The following is an 18,760-nucleotide window of genomic DNA, read 5'->3' as shown; positions in this document are numbered from 1 at the left end:
GTGACAACAGAGCCACTGGTTTGGGTGTTCTGTGTCAGCTTTCTACGCTTGGAGCGAAATTGCTTTGCAGCTTTTATTTGACCTCACTGAAAACAAGAAAAAAAGATTCATCCTGTTATGCAATTGTCCAGCTGATATCTGTGTATATAAGTTGAGGGTTTTTCAGTTATGTCTTAAAAGCAAATGAATTTCACAACAGTATGTTTCTTCATATTGAAGGTAGTCATCTCAGGAGATAAAGGATGCTCTGTATGTTTCTTGAAAATGCTAACAAGATTTGGTGGGGGGGGAGGGAAGATAATTTCTTAGATCTGCAGTTGCTTCATAAAAAAAAAGAAAAATCAGTCAGATATGGTACATGATCTGCAAAATGGCACGTGTTTTATGTTCCTTCAAATGGCGTTGCACTTATTTTTGTGCTTGACCTTTCTACAGCAAAAGTAATGCTATTTTGCATTTCCTTGTAGGTAAAAATTAATTCACTTGATTGATGGGGCACCTTAGGTAGCTTGTTGTTTTTGGGGTTTTTAAATCGTGCATCTTAGGGGGAAAACCAGAATAGTTTTATAATCTGAAATGCAGAATACCTTCATTTGGGAAGTTCTTTATAAGGTGGGGAAGTATTTGCTTGATTAGTTTGTCTTTCTCTAGTTACACTGGATTTCAGTTTGTGGCCTCTAAATTGCTTAAATGGGTTTATCTGACTTAACTTGCTCTGATGTAGATCAAATAGGCATTTTCAAAAGAAATAAGATTACAGAAGTGCTTTAATAGCCTGCATTGGTCATCAGAATGCATAAAATGCTGGTCAGATAATTCCAAGCTATCGGTGAAGTTGCCTGTCAGGCTTTAGAATGCAGCTTCTGGGGAGGCTGCAGTCATTTTCTTGTAATGCTGTATGTTATCCTTGTTAACTGTTACTACTCGTAATACTTTTTTCCCTTTTGCAGAGGGATTATTCATACTCTAGTATTTTTCATAAGAGAAAGATAAACTGATGTCAAACGTCATTTGAAGCCCATAGAATGTTTTTGGTTTTTTTTTTCCAGTATGTACTTTGTCCTCTGTGTAGTTGGAGAAGTGTGGAGAAAGGGGAAGTGTCATGTCTCATCTTTTTTTAAGTGTAACTCACTGCTGCTTCCATGTGTTTAACTCGTAATGGTTTGGAAGTTTTCAAGAGATGTTGAAGTTCTTGATGCTGGTCTGATGCGTTATTGTATGCAAATGTTTGACACTAGTATGAAAAACTTATTGCAAGCCTAGTTGAGGATGCTAATTTAAACACATCAGTTATGCATTCAGCATTTGTCAGTGAATGGCAATGATGTCTCAGTAGTAAAGATGATTCAAAGTTTTGTTTTGTTTTGGAATAAAACCAGCTTGAGTGGAGGAGGCTGGAATCCCCAAACAGCTTTCAGAAACATGGAGAAACCAGCATGCATAGCAGAACTCCACCTATGGATCTTGTCATATGCCCACCAGTATTACTGCAGAGAACACTGCTTTTTTCATACTCTGAAGGGATAATGTCTCATATGTGATAGTCTGTAGCTGATAAAATGTTGGCCTTTCCAGTTTAATTCTGTGCTTCTGCAACTGCCATCCAAAGACCAATTTTCCCCAAAGCCAGTGCGTCACCCAATGCTCCAGGCTTTCCTGCGGACAGTAGCACTTGCAGGTAGGGCTGTCTGCTGCGTTCCCCTCTTCAAACCTGTGGAACTCCTATAAACTGTCCAGAATTACAATGTAACTGAGTATCATCCTGTCTCTGCAAATCTCTTTGTATTTTAAATGAAAATTGGATTATTATTTTTAGACTGCTCTGGTTTCAAATATTCTTTACACTGTGCATTCTGAATATAGACTTGAGTCTGTGTCAAAGACCAAGTGCAAACATACAAAATCATCACCGATAGAAAATCTCTCGAAATACTTCCTCTGGAAACTGTAATTTGAATCATATGATTTTTCTAGAGTAGCAGGAAGAGGGACTATCTGAAAAATAACTATAATACGGTTTTCAGAATTTTAAGACTTTCATCTGTCCAAACTTAACTTTGTATAAACTGTGCTAGTCATTTTGTTCCTTGAGTATGTGGCAAGATTTCACATTTCCTGTAAAGCAAGTCTGATCTGAAGACAACAAAATGCAGGGTATAAATAATGTTCTTGTGATATTTTTATATGTATATATTTTTACCCGGATTTTTAGCAATTACAAAATATTTGTTGTTTTATGGTAAATGGTTCTCAAATTCTGGTAGCCTGTAGTTTTGGCTGGGTGGCAGTAATTGAAGCTGCTGAACTGGTATACTTCAACCAGTGAGACTGATACCGTCTGGCAATGTTTACCAACCAAGGCTACTCGCTGAGGACTGCTGGCAACGTACAGTCCCTGTATTAACTCCTGTGAAAGGGAAAGGCAAGTGATCTTTTGTTGATGGGAGGAAAGCTGTGGGAAAGGAAAAGGTTGGGAATGAAGTGGAAAGGAGTAAGTGAGAGACGACTGAAGGCAGTTGGAAAGAGTAGATGTGATTCAGCGAACGAATGGCAGGAAACGTAAGGTTAGAGTGGGAGTCTTAGAAATTAGTTTTTTGAAAGAGTAGAATAATAAAGTTAATAGGAAGACAGATGGGAGGTGGAAAGAGGAAGATGTGGGGGAAGGACTGGGTGAAAACATACATATCAAGAAGTGGAGAGGAGAATTACAGTATGATGTTCATAAGTGTCTGGGATGGACTTCCGATACATACCCTAATCTTGGAAATGAGGTCAGACACAGTTCTGAGGTTCCTACTTGATTAGTATCCTGGGGAAAAGCTGGACTGATGCAGACTTTCATTACTGTCTTAGACCAGCGATTAAGTATCTAACATGTCATTATTCTCATCTCCAATACCTTTGTGCTACCTCCATAAAGATGCAATTTAGATGACTGCAATTTCAATTTGTTAAACATTTAACAGATGTCTCATCTTGCATCAAAACATATGTATGATTTAAAATACTAGGAATGCAAAGCATTAATTTCTAGTCCCTGGGAGTTGAGGATATTGGCACTTTCTACTAAAAATCACAAAACAGAATTAGAATATATGCAAGTAAAACAAGACGGCAATAAAAAGGATTAAATTTTGAGTGCAACTGTCATCCAGCTTATTAGATTTGTGTCCAGTGCAATGTCAAATACTGTAAACTGCTTGGTTTTGTGACACTGAAGGACAATAATAGCCAAGAAAGCAAGCTGAGAAAATCTTGGGCTTCAAGAGAATGCAAGATGTTCTGTGGAACTTGCTTAAAATATTGCAATGCCAAACAGTTCCCACCAAGGTTTTTGGCAATAAATTTATAGAGTTATATGAAGTTATACATCTGCAAAATACATTCCTGTGTATATTTCTCATCTTCCGTTTCTGTTGTAACGTAGTGCAGTGAGAAGTTAAGCTCGTGTTAGCTTTTCTGCGTGACTGTACTGTCATGTGTAGAACTACAGATGTGAATTGACTTGTTTATAGATATACATTTGGTCACCTCAAAGAAATCTAAACTTTCAGAATGAGCACGCTTTCGGGGGGTAGGGCAGTGAACCACTGAACGTGACTATTGGGGTGCAATATATGTTTCCTTTACTGCTTGCAGGAAACTTGCCTGAAACTGAAGTGGTCCAGCCACTTCCCATCCTTACGATGATTGAAATGTAACGTCTGTCTTTCTGTTAGGTATTCTAATGTTCTGTCCCATACTGGGCAGTGCTTTCATTGATCATTTATTGATGGGATAGTATGTATTTATAAAATTTGCAACCATCATCAAGTTGACAGAATACAATTTACATTCAAAACAAACTGGAGAAACTATGCAAAATTAGTAACAATTCAGTAATGGTGACTCAACACAGGCTACTTGGTGAAGAAAGCTCAGGTGTGCAGTCCTGAAGAAAGAGGTTTAAATGTCAGTGTGTGTGTCAGATTAAACAGGCACTGGAGTTTAATTCTGTGTCCTAGAATAAAGCAAACTGAGACATATATTCAGGCTCATGGTTTGTAAATAAAAGAAATATTTATTTTGTGCAACTTAATACTGGTGAGGTTTCACCTGTGAAATCGTACTACTTATCGGTGCTAGTCTTCAGAGTTTGGACAATTTGGAGAAAATCCACAGGAAAGCAAAGAAGATGTTTGAAAACAAAAAATTGGGAAAAGGTTAAAAAAAATAATGTTATATATAATCTAAAAAATTGAGGGCTATGTGGGAATAAGAAAAAGGTGATTGTTATCCATGTCTACTTAAGACAGAATTAAAAACAAACATTTGTGTCACAGATTTCTCTTGGATTTTAGGTGGGACAGGAATAGGTAATTATTGTAATAAGTTTATAGGCTTTGGGGTACCCTACTAGTAGAGATTTTTCAGGACAGATTAAGTAACTTATCAACAGTGCTCTAGTATACTAGCTCCTGCCATGAAGATGGCTTAAATGACCACCTGTAATAGTTCAGCCCTTCACTTCTGAAACTTTTTAAAAAAAGTTAAATGCATTTTAGTTTCTTACTGAAGGATGCTGCAAGAAGGAATCCATGTAGAAGAGCCACGGCAGTGCACTAGGGAGGAGAACAGACTTTTGGATTCCGTAAGTGGAGATGGGATTTCTTCCAGAGTGAGGGGTTACAAGAAAAATAAACCAAGAAAAAAAATTACTGTAGAGAAGGCCATTTGTAGCATGAATAATTAGTGAAATGCAGGACAAAGAGATAATAAAGTGTATAAGCTTATGACAAAATGGACTATCATTTTAATCAGCTGACTCGTTTTATTAAAAAAACACTGCTTAGCAGTGTAAACAACGTATCAGCCCAAAGGAAGAAATTGTCAAGAAGAGGCTCTTGACAATTAACTAGCTTTATGCATGCACACACACACCAATATACAGTAACAAACAAGGATTACTATTTTTTTTGCATATTTTTTGCTTCTTCCTCTTTTGTAATTTTTTTTTATTAGAACTTGAACTGCAGTAATTTCTGACTTTAGCAGCAGCTGAAAATGAACATCTGGTAAGTTATATTTGAGTGCATAAATTTAGGTTGCTAAATCTGTATCTGCAAGCAGTTGCTTCTGGCTTAATCACCCTAACAATACAACCTCCTGTTTTATTTTCTTTTTTTTTATTATTTCTATGGGCAGGCTAAATTTTATCTAGACAGTGAGATTTGTAAGGCCATAGCTGCTAATTAAAATATTGACATAATACTATACTCAGCATTGACATTCAGGAGGTAAATTGGCACGGTAGCGTATGGCAAGTGCTAGGTCGTATTTTCCAGCTTGTCTCCAGTATTGTCTTTATTTTGTAAGTCTTGTGTTTGAAGGTAATTTCTGGAGTGACTTATGCATGGTGGTAGCAGTAAACAAAAATAAGTCTTTGCAAAAATTCTTTAATTCTGGTTTAAATTTGTCAGAGTAAAATCAGTTGAAGGCAACTTTGTGAATGTGGTGTAAATTTGTTGAATTGATATTGATTGAAATATCTATTTTTATTTTTTTACTATACTTGTGAGCTGGAATTTGGCTTTTCTATGCATAATGGAAAACTTGTCTCCCACAAATATTTAGATAGCTAAACCGCAGGGATGATTTTCAGCTGTTTTATGTTGTTTGTCCACAGCTGTTGCTCTGTGTTTTCTTGGTTTAAATTGATAGGACATGATGGATTTGTAGGAGATATGTTGGAAAGGGGCTGTAATTTTTTGTTATTTTTTTTTATTGTCTTGTCATAGAGAAACAGTTAGTGGCAGACTAGCATGGGGAATTTTTTTACTTCAAACTGTGAATATAGAACCTGAAACAAAAATGGCTGAGTTTCTTGGTAACTCAAATAAAACACCACTGCCATCATTTTTCTAAGTGGATGTATTTTGTACCTGAAGACCCAGCTTCCTATACCTCACTATCTTCTAGTCTAGTTTTTCTGTGATTTGCCAAGATTGACAATATTTGCATATTTTGCAGTCCGAAATGCATGCACACACCACAGAATATCCAGTCTCTTGAGAGTGGCTGCTCTCCCAAGGCTGAGATACAAAGCTGGAAAAATTGTTTTCTGTGTTTATGATGCTTGGCTTGTGAATATATCAAGGAAAACAATCTCTGTAGCTTTAATAGTTCTCCGAGTATTCATTTTGGGTACTTGCTCACTGCTAAGCTTCTTAATTAATCTACAGGCTACCTGTTGCAGTTAAGACAAGCAATACTTGAAAAACACAACTTTGGTAAATATCTTCTGTAATGTGTTGCTAAGGCAATCAATACATAATTGACTTAAAGATTTAAAGCAAGTCTCTTGCTGACATAGTGTTTATTGTTTGGAATGCCAGATTAATTACAGCATGTATTGCAGTCGCTGTATTATGAGCTACATCTGCTTTTTGTTAACTTTCTCTGTAAATGAGAAACTGTCAGTGCATACTGTTTCTCATATTCTGCAGAAACATTCCCCAAACTCTCTTAACTGTGTACTTTAAAAATTAAAGAACCGTTGTGTTTAGATCACAAGTTCATTTATTTATTTTGTTTCTGGAGGAGCTGATCCAAGCATAGATGACTCCTCCCTGTTTTGCAATAAATAAATGAAGAGAAAGAGACTGTCCCAGGCCATTTGAAATTTGGCCACAGGAGTTCATGTTGATTCACTCCTATCGGAGCAGTCAGATATGCACACAGCTACAGCATCCCTTGTGCTAGCCACTGGCAGCAAATACTTTGGTTACTGGAGGTATTTGTGCCAGCCTCCAGTTTGCTACAATTTCAGATATCAGCTGGATCAATTATTTCTCCTTCGTTTGCATGCAGCGTAGGTGACAACTGAGAGAGCTTGTAAAGTCAGTCACATTTGCCTGAGCCTTTTGTCTTGTTTGTAATTAGCTTGTTGATACTTCTGTGCTCGATGTGTGTGTGCCTACAGCAACAAATGCTGGTTCTATGCAAAAATGTAAAATCATTAATATGTAGTGGTTCAGGGAAAGGCGCTATACACTTGCAGCCACATTTTTGAATGATTTAAGGAAACATTCGAGGTAGCAAAGGAACGAGCACATGGGCATGGTTCTTCAAGTAAATTTACACAAGTGTCATTTAAACTCTGCAAGACTAGGAACAAAGTTTTCAGTTTCTCTGTTATTGATCGGGGCTTGCTGTAAGGAACAGCAGTTTGCTTGTACTCGGACATAGACGGGAGAGCCAAAATACAAACAGATGTAATATGAAGGGAATTACTAAGGGGCTTAACATTCACTGAGAGTACTTGGCAGTAACTGTAGTACAAACTCGAATTTTGGGCCCTAGAATGTAGCAACATAAACTCTTATCATTATAATTAAATTACTTGGGAGTACAAATTTTTCACAATATTTCAGAAAAAAAACGTAATTAGTTGATGTATTGTTTTGGGATTTTTAGTAGCTTCTAGCTGTTAGCAGAAACCTTGCAGTGTGCTCCATGCTGTGTTTACACATAAACTGGAGAATGACATAGTGTTGCACTCCGCAATTCCCATCCTTCTATTGAAACTCAATTTTGGGGCACCAAAAACCAGAATGACTGCTGAAATTAACATCACACAGATGCCGAGCAGGCAACTAATTTTCCAGAGGTGAGTTTTGTTGTTTGTCTAATACTGGAGAGAGGCAGATGGACAGAAGACATGCAAAAAATTTTATCTGAGAACCGCTCAGGGATGATTTCCTGATTTAAAAGGCAACACTTGACATCTTTCGAGCATTTCTTTTTTTTTAAGCGTATCCCAAAGCAATTACCCTTCCAGAAGAACAGTGTGGGAAGTGTGGTGTTTATTTGCTAAGAATCCCTTCTTAAAAGCTTCTGCTTTTCTTTTTATGTCACTGGTCTTCAGGAGAGGAAGGTTTGCTTCCTGCATCAGCTGCAAACTGCCAGTCATTCTGGAGAAAATAATTTAATATCTGTGGCTAAGAATAACCTTTTAACGTAAGATCTACTACTGTTAGTGCCATATGATATTACCATGTTAAAAGCCAAGAAATGGTAGATTACTATATGATTAAAACATGTAATTCGGTATTCGCATCAAAAATTGCTTGTATAAAACCATCTGGAAGTTTTTAAGGCATAAGCTTCCACTAGATGACTAATTTTTTCTTGATTGGATGCCTCACAAATGGATTTAGAAGGAAGAAGGAAACTCTACTTCCCCAGACTGCCCATTTGCTTTTTTTCTTCCTGGAGACTACAGCCTGAATAGCAGTGATGCATGGAAAAAGCTATTACATTGCCATGCTGGCTGTAAAAGAAAAAAAAGCACCTTGTGCTTTTTTTAAAAAATAAGAGAAAAAATAATCTTGTTCAATGAATGGCAGAAATTAGTTGGTAACAATCGTAGCAATTTTTGACTCAAATTTCATACATTTAACAATATCATAACATTAAAATATGTATTGATATTTCAAACAATGATGTAGAAATGCAGTGTATGTGATCGTGATCTAACTTTCTGTATCAAAACCAAAATGACTGCTGCCTTTATAGCTTCAAAGAAAGCATTAAGGAGGCTTTTCTTGCATAGGATCTATCTCTTGTAAGCAACGTTATTTGTATCCGGTACATGAAAAGACAGGATAGGCAGTGAATATGATCTGCTTGCACTTGAGTTCTCTTTCAAAAGAGACTTCTAAGCCATTAAATCTGTATTAGGCCATGGACTGTTTTACTGGATTGTCGGTGCTGTAGGAAAATGCCTGTCTTCTGCTGCTGCAAGTCCTTGTTATTATGCCTGTCACTGCATGATCTGTGTACCACCAACACAGGTAGCTGATGGAAATACCTCATGTCCTAGGGTTTATCAGCAGTAAGTCAATGACTTTACTAAATACACAGGTCTTATTTTTATCATAAGTAAGATAAAGTAAGTACTATCAATAATGTGTGTTCAAGATGAGTAACAAAAGATCTGCTAGAGCTCTAAACTCGGTCTTTAACAATAGCTCACTATAATGCAAATAGTAAAACCATCTAATGAGGCTTTTAATGTTTGGTGTTTGCAATATTTGCTCAAATCTTACTGTTGACAATGCAGTGACCAGAAACATCTCTCTATGATCTGCCAGTTGGTCATAGATTCATATTCTTTGATTGCAACTGTTTCTGCTGTTGGGCTTCTGGCCTCAGCAGGCACCAGTTTGTGTTTTGCTTTGGCTCACGGACCTCCTGTTCCTGCTTCTGAGCTACTTGTTACGCTGCCTCTAGCATTTGCGCATTTAGACTTGCCTATAATGTCTTGCAGAGGCTGTTTGCTGCCAGAGATCTCCTTGCTGAGGTGCTCTGCTCCTCTGTGTGGTGTTGCATCTTTTCACTACATTCATTGCACTTCAGATCTATACTTGGTAGCTGATGAAGTGCTTGATGTTGTGCATTTATACTCCCTGTATTTCGGTTGTGGGGGGAAGCTTAGAGGTACTCTGTGAAAGGCAGATACACTTACAATCCACGATCTGACTATGCTTTTCATGTTTCAAAGTACCATTTTCATGTTTTCATTAAGCTGCTGCTATTTGGTTACCTGTCAGGAAGACTGTATAAACGTTTCTTTATCAGACTTTTATTTTTTCTCTATTAAAAACAAACAAACAAACAAAAAAAAAAACAACCAAAAAAACCAAACACAAACCGAACAAAAATAAACCATTTACTATGTTAATCAGGAATACAGTTGAAATAAAGATGTCTAAAAATATAATAGTCCAGGAAAGGCAAACTTTTCTGGGGAGAATCCATTTCACTCTGTAGAAGTGTAATACTAAAGCAGAGAAAGTAATAGAGTGTTTGTAATCATATCCAGAAATACTGTGTATAGTTGTCTTTGGCTTTAGTCACCAGGTGCCTGATGTCCTATAAAGAACCTACTGTTTCCATTTTTCTGATAATAGTTCATTTTGTTCTGATTCTCAAGAGGACAGTTATGTCCTGTTCACTCAGGTGAATCTCATGCAGTAGTCTGTCCTGGAGACAAGCTGCATCCTCCTGTTCCAACCAGAGAATACTTTCCAATGGCCATATAAAAATCTGCTCACACAGTGAATGCAGTCAGTCAGAGCAATAAGACATTAAAAGACACAGCAATAATCAGGGAGCATGAAGATGCAAAGTAAGCATAGTCAGATTTGGATGTGGGAGAATTTGCAAAGAAGGTTGAGCCTGAGGCGTGCGTTTAGGATCATGAGTCAGATGTTATGATGCTTTTTATTTAGCAAAACACAGCCGCAATGACTTCTTTGCAAATGTGTGTGTGAGAAACTAAAATTATCTCAAGGGTTATGCATCGAAATTGTAACCTCAAATATAAAGTCCATGTGCAATGAAGGTATAATTCTGGTTTTTGATAGTAATGTTGTGGGCTATTTTTTAAGTCCTCTATTAAGTTGATCATATAGTACTATAGCTTTTTTTATTCCCTATTTCTTATTTTCTTTCCCAGGCATTGTGGTTCTGTGTTTGTGCTTTGAGATGCAATGGCAACAGCCGTTTAAGTAATGAAATCTGAATTTGTTGGTTCCATGTTGAAAAAATAAGATGTAACAGACTTTGTGTCCTGCTGAGAGATTGCCTTGCTTTGGGTGACTGAAGAACAACTGCCCAAGAAGTAGCAGAACTGCAGCATGGCGTGTGCCTTGTAGTGTCAGAATGCATTTATAAAATGTCCCTAATGACCTTTTTTGGAAAAGTAAAATAAGGGATTTAAGCTAATTATGGTGGTAAGAAACTGAAATTGTCTAACTGAAATGGAGTCTCTGGGTGATTACAATTAATTCATTTTCATTTCTTCTTTTCAGGTTTTCTTCTTCTCCACCTTGGCCTTCCCCTTCTCCCTTCAAATCCGTTTAAATTCTGTTTAAATTGCCATACATTCTGTTACCTCTTCCTTGTCTTACCTCTTTGCTTAATGCTTTAAGAGAAGTCCTTTCAGCTTCATTTCCTCTGTCACTGGGTCCGAAATCCAGTCATCAATAGTTTATTTCTCCAAAAATAATAAGTTGTACAGGTAATCTATTTTTTAAAGCTTATCTGATGTTTCTGGCTAATTTTAAGTAACCTGTTACAGGTGTTAGTTTCCTTTTGAATTGCACTATGAAATGTTTGAGAAACAAGGTTCTTTTCTCTGTTCTACCAGATGTTGCACATCATTTCTATGGTTTTGTGTGTGTCTAAGGTCAGTGTTTTACCCAGTCTCAGCATCATGAGTAACTGTGTGTCCATGTATGTATATGTGTATATACATGTATTTTTATAAATGCTGGAGAGAAGTAAGGAGAGGATAGTAGGCTTCACCATCATGTAGTTGTTACAGTGCAGGATTGACAAGCAATGCTCGGATACTTAATGCTCCTCAGGTGACTACATGACAGCAATCAAAAAGTAAGAAGAGTGAAGGGTTGCATGTAAACCGCTTTCCCTGGAGCTATGGCAGAAGCAGTGCAAACAGTATTTACTTCTTTCTTAGCTTCATTCTCATATGCTCTGTAGAACAGAAATTCTTCTAAAGATGGTTTGGAGTTAGATGCTAGTAAGGGGGAAAGTTAAGAGTCAAAATCTTCTAAGATAGTCTTCCAATTCAAATGTGCATGCATGTGTAGGCAGTGGCTCTAGCTTTTCCCAAAGAAGGTTTCATAATCAGCTGTTTGTCCACAGCAGTTAGATCCCCTAGAATGGCCGGAGCCTTAGGGTATGTCGGCTCTGAAGACACCATTAATTGCTTGCAGCTGGTGATGCTTTTTTGTTTGGTTGTTGGTGTTTTTTTTTTTTTTTTTATGTTCTGTGATGCTTTGGTGAGCTTTTGATCATGCCCAAGTTAGCTAGTTGAAGCCTCCTTCAGAGGTGATGGTGCTGCAGTGTAATTTAAACTAAAAAAAAAACAAAAAACCAAAAACAAACCACCCCTGTTGTTGAGTGATATGTCTTGAAGGGTACACAGGGCGTGTGCAGTAGGAAATGACCCATTGCATTCTGCCTTACTATACGAGTAGATTCGGGGCGGCGGGGGGGGTGGTCTTCAATGGTTTAGGTAGCAGGAGGTGAATAAGGGTGCCAAGCTGCTTTGGAGAGAGGGTTAGAATTCTTCTAAACTGGTAAGCAAACAGTGAGAAGTGCCCAAGTGACAAATTTCTTTTCATATACAATTGCGTTACTTTGCATATGCTCTTAATCGTGAGCATTTGCTGCATGCTTTTAGCCTTAATGTTTCTTTTCCATGGGAACAGACTGAGCCTGTTCCAGGTCTGTCTTGGCTGTCATCAGTCCACCTAGTTTGGTCGGTGAATATCCACTCTGACAACTGTACACACAGTATTTCCTGATTTAATTAAAAGAAATAGTTTTAATTAAACTATCCCTTTTTCCATGCTAATAGGAAGTCCTATTTGACCTTTTTGATTAATTCACTACTTTTACAGACCTATGTTTCATTGTTTTAGGGTTAATAATGTACTCGCTCTTTTGGTTGACAAGTTAGCAACTTACCAGTCAGGTATTCATTTGGCTTTCTCTTTTCATACTGACTTCTCATATTAATTAGTGTGTTTTGTGCTAGTAATTTTGGGGCAGATATTTTCATAAATTGTTCTTAAAAATGATAGGTCTCTGTTGTCTTTGTTTTTCTTTGAATGGCTCAAGTTCAGTAATACTCATGGGCTATTCAGATCCTAATCGGTTATTTATTAAGAATGACTGTCATCTGCCCTGGTATTGCCCATTTGTCTCGCTATTTTTAGAACAGTGGTATTTTTGTAGCTGAAGTGATGTCTGTTCATCTTGTAAACAAGCTACTTGCATTGCTGTGGTCTGAAGAGCTTGCCCAAACATTAAATGTAATGTCTTGAGTTGCAGGAGAGGTCTACACAGTTAAATGTTAAAATTATTAGAAATACTTTTTGCCTGACAAACATTAAGTGTTAGATGCGTTTGCACTGGCACAAATGTATTTGCTTGGAGGAATTTTATTTTGCTTACTGAAATCTCGCACACAATAGTAGCAAAAAAGCTGGAGGCTTGCTGGTATAGCTGTGGACAAAGACTGAGGAGGTGGAAACTGCCCAAGTATGGAGTGAAGAATTTGAGGACAGCAGCAATAAAAGACCACTTGAAGGCAGAAGTCTGGCAAAATGAAGACTGAGAAAAATTTCCAGCATATTTTGTGGTGTAACTTTAGCTTTCTATTTTATGTAAATATTCTTCCATTCTTGAGAAGAGGTGGGGGGGGATATCTGTTAAATTTATTTTCCAGTCTTAGGGAAAAAGATGCTGCCCATCAAAACGGATTAAAAGATAGATTACAATTATTTTTTTTGTATTTTGCAAGACACTAATCGTATTGTTTCTTATGAGTCAAAAATCTTTTCCAATTTCTGACACTGCGCTTGTGTTTAAAGCATTAAAGCCTTACATGCTTTTAGCACAGAGACTTCTTGTGAAGCCTTTGTTCTGTGTTTACAAATAGTTTGTAAAGCTTTGGCGTATTGTTTCTTCATTCATGGTAGTCATCTTTCATTGCTGTAGGATTTAAATAGTTTTATTTAAAGTACATTTCCAGTTGTATTCAAAAGCTTTAAAAAAAAAAAAAGTGGGTGGGTGCGGAAATTGCTTCTTTCCCCTGCCCACACACCCCACCCCAGTAAAAACAGGTACCAAACCCAGTGTTCCTCAGGGTTGACGTATGGCATAACAACTTGGTGACCTGATCCAGTTGTCACCTGGACCAAAATAGCATCGCTTTGCCCCAGTCCCAGCAGGATCTGTCTGTGGCAGTGGGTTAGTCTTGTTCCATGGGTGGTCTTGTCCCAGCCAAGGCTGTGTGCAGGTGCTGTGGTCGCCTGGGTAAGCCCACGGACTGGGCGGTGATTCTGTGCTTGTCTGTACGGACCGTGCTGTATGTACACTACACCTGCTATACCTTTATGCCTGACAATTTTCTTCACACTTTAAAGAGTGCAATTTATCTTGTTTTGGGCTCTGTTGAGAATACATTGCTACAGTCACACCCTGTAGGTATTTCAAATATTAATGTAGAGCTTTATCCAACAAATATTTTTGTCTTAGTACTAAGAAAATATAGTATTTTTTTCTAAATTAAGAGTAACCATTAATCCATGGAATAAATAGTTGCACCTGGAAAATAGGGTAAAAATTTAATGTTCAACCTTGTTTAATGTAAATACAATAGTAAACTGACATCGCTTGTCATATGCAGGTACTGAACACCCTACGTTTGTGGTGCCAAGACGTAATAAATCATCTGGAACCATTTTTATTGTCATGGGCTCCTTGTTTTCTGAAGCTGTTGCTACCAATATCTAGAAATCTTAAGTCAACTGTTTTAATTACTCCCTTGTATCAATGCACGAAGACCTTACCTGGTCACTTCATTCCCACTCAGATATAAATCCTGAAAACACTTTTCAGATGCTATAGAGCTTTGGACTTTTCCACAAAATAGTTCAGATTAACCAGAAAGCTGGAAACTGAAGGTAAATGCTGTTTCCATTAGTGACAGGTTTTCTCTGTTGAGCAGACAGTCGTTTGAGGTCAAATATGGCCTGATCTGCACTGGGCTTCCAAGAAGTTTGGGACTAACTTACCTTCTGACTATCTCCTCATAAACCTGCCTGGAATACAGTGTTTTAAAACAGAAACAGAAGGTCCTTAACTTTGAAAATAAATAATTCAGCCAGAAGAAGGAAGACAGATTCTCAACCTCATTTTTCTTAATAATCGGTCAAATGAGAATATTCAGGGTTGGGCTCAGAGAAAGAGCTCGTATAGTGATAGATGATTTGATTAGCATATATGGACCTTGACTGGAAGATGCTATTGAACACTAAAGGTTCTTTAATTTTGGGGGGACAAAAAAAAAAAAAAAAGTAGAACAAGAACCAGTGAACCTAAGTGTCCAAAATCAGGCGCAAGTCTGGGAGGCTGAAAGGGGTAAACTATTAGAGCAGACAATTTTCTACTTTTCCATATTTTCCAGAGGAACTGCAATGCAAACAAGCTAATTGGCTCAATAGAGAGGTGTATTTAAAAAATTTAAGGGTCTGAAATATAAAAAAGACTGTATGATCCAATTGCCTCTCTGAATTTTTAGTCAATTCCTGAACTGATCTTTTTGTTCATTGATTCAGTATTATTTGGATACCTGTTGGCTTTCCTGCAGATCGTACATAATTTCAATGTACTTTCAACTCCTGCAAAGCCAGTTCAAAGAATTAAAAATCTGTTAGTTGCAAGTAACTCTTCTCATGCAAAATTTTCATGTGGGTGTCATATCTGAATGGTGTTTCCTTGAAGAAAAGAGTAAGCAAGTCTCAGAGGAAGAATTCCATTAACTTAAATTAGTTGCTTCATATCCATTAAGACTACTGTGTCATTGAGAAGAAGTCAAGTAAGGAGAGGGTATTTAAGAGCAATTCTAAAAGATTTTTGTAGCATGTTTTAGAGTTGTTATTGGTATCAGTGGATTCTTTTTTTGCTTTGTGGATTCTTCTTTGCTTTTGTTTTTGAAGTGAGTAATTGAGCTTTTTTTCCTGTAAAGAACAAAGAAAAGTTAAATGTAGATATATATGGGGTTCTTTGCTGAAGCTGTTGGTGTAACAAAAGAGTCCAGCTAAGATGAGAAATAGAAAATATAGGTATTCTAAACTGCACTTTCACCCACAGCTAAACAAATAGTATTATGGAATGGTAGTAATCTTCTTTGGTACTAATAGGATGCCATGCTTGTTTTCAGATATTTTTTCACACTTGTAACCAAATGTGTATTAAAATGTAATGTTTACAAATGTGTGGAAATCAACCCCAAAATGGTGGTGGTCTGGTTTTGTGTTTTTCCTGGTTGTCTCTGCGGAGAGTGCTTGGAGCTTACATAGTGTGCTAGAATCTGCTTCTGGGAGTTTCTGCCTGTGACACCCACTTCAAATAACGTTCACAGCTTAAACACATTAGAACCACATAGCTTACTGTCAACTTTAAAAAAGAAAAGAAAAATTGGCCTTAAGACTATTTTGTTGGTTTTTTACTTTGCAGAAGCAGCAGATTTGTGGAGCTTCTTTAGATTCTGTGCACATACCATGTTTTTGTTACTACACAGTTTTTCCATTTTTAAAAATGAAATATATCTGTTTCTCAGAACTCAAAATGCTGCATTTTTCTTGACTTTCATGAAACTTGGCAGTGAATCCTGTGTTCCTTCAGTGTTTCTGTATCCCCAGCTGAATGTGCTCAGAACTTCCCAGTAGTAAAGACTAGAGATTATTATTTTTTTTATTGTTGGAACAAAAAAAGTATCCAGGCATGGCTTAAAGAGTTGCAGTTTTCAACTGAATACAACAGGTTTGGAATCTACAATTGTATTATTTGGCATTTCCTTAGTAGTGAAGTGCTTTCAATTACTGAGATGATGGGAAAGGCAGGTATGTTTTCTGCTGCTACTGAGAATATATTTACTTTTATATAGCCTAAAATGTATGTATCTGTCTAGCATAATGAATTAGATTAAATCATCAGCTAGAAGAGGGTTTCAAATTCTTCTTTTTTTGATAACAGTTCATCCCATCCCAAGAGAAAAAACACTGCGTTACTGCAAAAGGGCAGAGCACTCAAGAACTGGGGAAAGAGAAATCGACATCCCCTGCAAAATCATGTTCTTGTTTCTTATACTTAGAAATTTGAATGCTAGTTTGGGATATCTTTCTTTGTTTTAATTGAACCTGTATTTAATGCTTTGACAGTAATTTTTAATTGTAGCACTTTAGGCCTCTGGACACCAGATGGTGCTGCTAAACTATCTAATGTGTAATTTTTACCCTTTTTTGAGTAGTTGATACTTGATGTGGCTCCGAAGTCAGTTCTGTACTTTCCGATGAGGTGTATATTCCAGGATGCAGAACTGTACTTGATAGCTCAGCAAAACATCTGCTGGTTTAAGGACAATGGTCTGCAAATTGTAATGTAAACTGAAGCGTGTTGTGGAATCAATATTTTGGATCTCACTGGGCAAAAATTGCTATCAGCTGATGTTCCTCCTGGGTATATAGCTTCGTAGCAAATTTTGATTTATATGCTTGACACTTCTGAGAATTGATTTATTGAAATGTCATTTAAATTTGATGTGATAACTTCAAACAGAAAACTTCTGGTGGAGGCATATTTATTGCCAGGTTAAAACTGCAAAGGAATTTCTAGAGGCTACTTAAATACAGTGAAATGATGAGGGTTTTTTCCTAGACATTTTGTTAAGCTTCAGTAAGGCTGTCAAAAAGCTTTTAGCAGCCCTCTATTAATAATTGTTTGAGAAACCACGGTGGCTTAGTTATGTAATTGCATTGCAGGTGTTTATAGTAGTGTGATGTACGTTTGGTATTTGATTCCCATTTATTTTTAGTTGATTATGTTGGTTATCATAAAGTCATCTGGTAATCCTAACTGTGGGGCTGAAGGAACGGAACAATATATTTGCTTTGTAGGTGAATCCCAATGGTTGGTTGGATAGCTTATTGCTGAACTATAAGTAGTAAATTATTGAAGTTATTTAATCAGTGAGGAAAATTTAGATAGTTATTTTACTGTATTTTTTAACAACTTTTTTTTTTTAATAGATCCCCATATTAAAGTCTCTGGAAAAAAGGAAAACGTTAAAGAAGCGAAAGAGAAAATAATGTCTGTCTTGGACACAAAAGTAAGAAAATATTTATTTACAAAAAAACTTAGAATATTACCTTAGCCCCTATTTTTGTGGTGGCATTGATCTCTGTAATGGGCTCATTTAAACAGAAGGTATTTATGGATGCTCTGAAGCAAAGTTACCAATAAATTCCTTCTGGATATTAATATTTGGTGTATACAAACGTATTTAATCATGCTACAAGAAAATACTTGCTTAAAGCACTCTTTCCAGATCTGAACTACATAGAAATAATATTCTCAACCATATGGCTAAAAGCATGCATGATTTGCTCATTGGATTGAGGTTTTTACTTCTGAAATACAGCTTCACTGCAAACAGTACATTATGCAGCCACTTCAGTGAACCTAAAATTTTATTTCTGTTTGAAATTCAAGTTTAGGAGCATTTATGCAGTTCTATTTATAACGGTTACTGAATTCTTATACTCTGAATTGTTAGGACTGCAATTTCTAAAACATCTAGATTTTAGCCAGTGTCTCATGTTCATCAGATTTTCTTTTCATCCAGTAGCAAGTCTTTTGGGGCAGTGTGTATGGCTTCTTGCATAGCTGTACACCAGCTTTTTGATTCTCTTAATAGATTGCCAAAAGGAACACTGCAGTGATAAGCACCATTTTTTGAACAACTATTAACAACAGTATTATAGACCGTTAATGAAATAGCTTTGAAGAAGCGCTGTAGGCAGTGTTTGTGTATCTTAAAAATTGATGTACTAAAAAAAAAAATTAGTATGTTTTATTAAAGGAGGAATAAACCCTGCTATTTTAGTCCCATGGCTTTGATTTGCCAAGTCGTCTTCATATGATCCTTTCAGATCAGGCAGGTGTATGACTGCAAGTGAAAGAACACAGAACTAAAACTAGAATGGATAGCAAAAGGATATTTTTAAGTCACAGTTGATAAAAGCTATGGCATGTTTTAAAAGCCTTAGACATTTTTGTGAAGGTATATGTTCAGGGTATTTATTTCTATGTTATTTCCTCATTGGGAAGAAAATGTGAA

At 36.7% G+C, this 18,760-nt stretch overlaps 1 protein-coding gene across 1 annotated transcript in view; it reads left to right on the top strand.

Annotated features, from left to right (window-relative positions):
• Positions 1 to 18,760, top strand: part of BICC1 (BicC family RNA binding protein 1) — a 110,195-nt gene that overhangs the window by 63,878 nt on the left and 27,557 nt on the right. Inside the window, exon 4 of the mRNA XM_040607130.1 lies at positions 17,670 to 17,749. Within this exon, the coding sequence (XP_040463064.1) occupies positions 17,670 to 17,749 (80 nt within the window). The remainder of the gene's footprint in view (positions 1 to 17,669; positions 17,750 to 18,760) is intronic.

This window comes from Falco naumanni, chromosome 9 (genome assembly GCF_017639655.2).
Source record: "Falco naumanni isolate bFalNau1 chromosome 9, bFalNau1.pat, whole genome shotgun sequence".
Taxonomy (NCBI): Eukaryota; Metazoa; Chordata; class Aves; order Falconiformes; family Falconidae; genus Falco; species Falco naumanni.
This window is presented reverse-complemented; position numbering and strand designations above follow the sequence as displayed.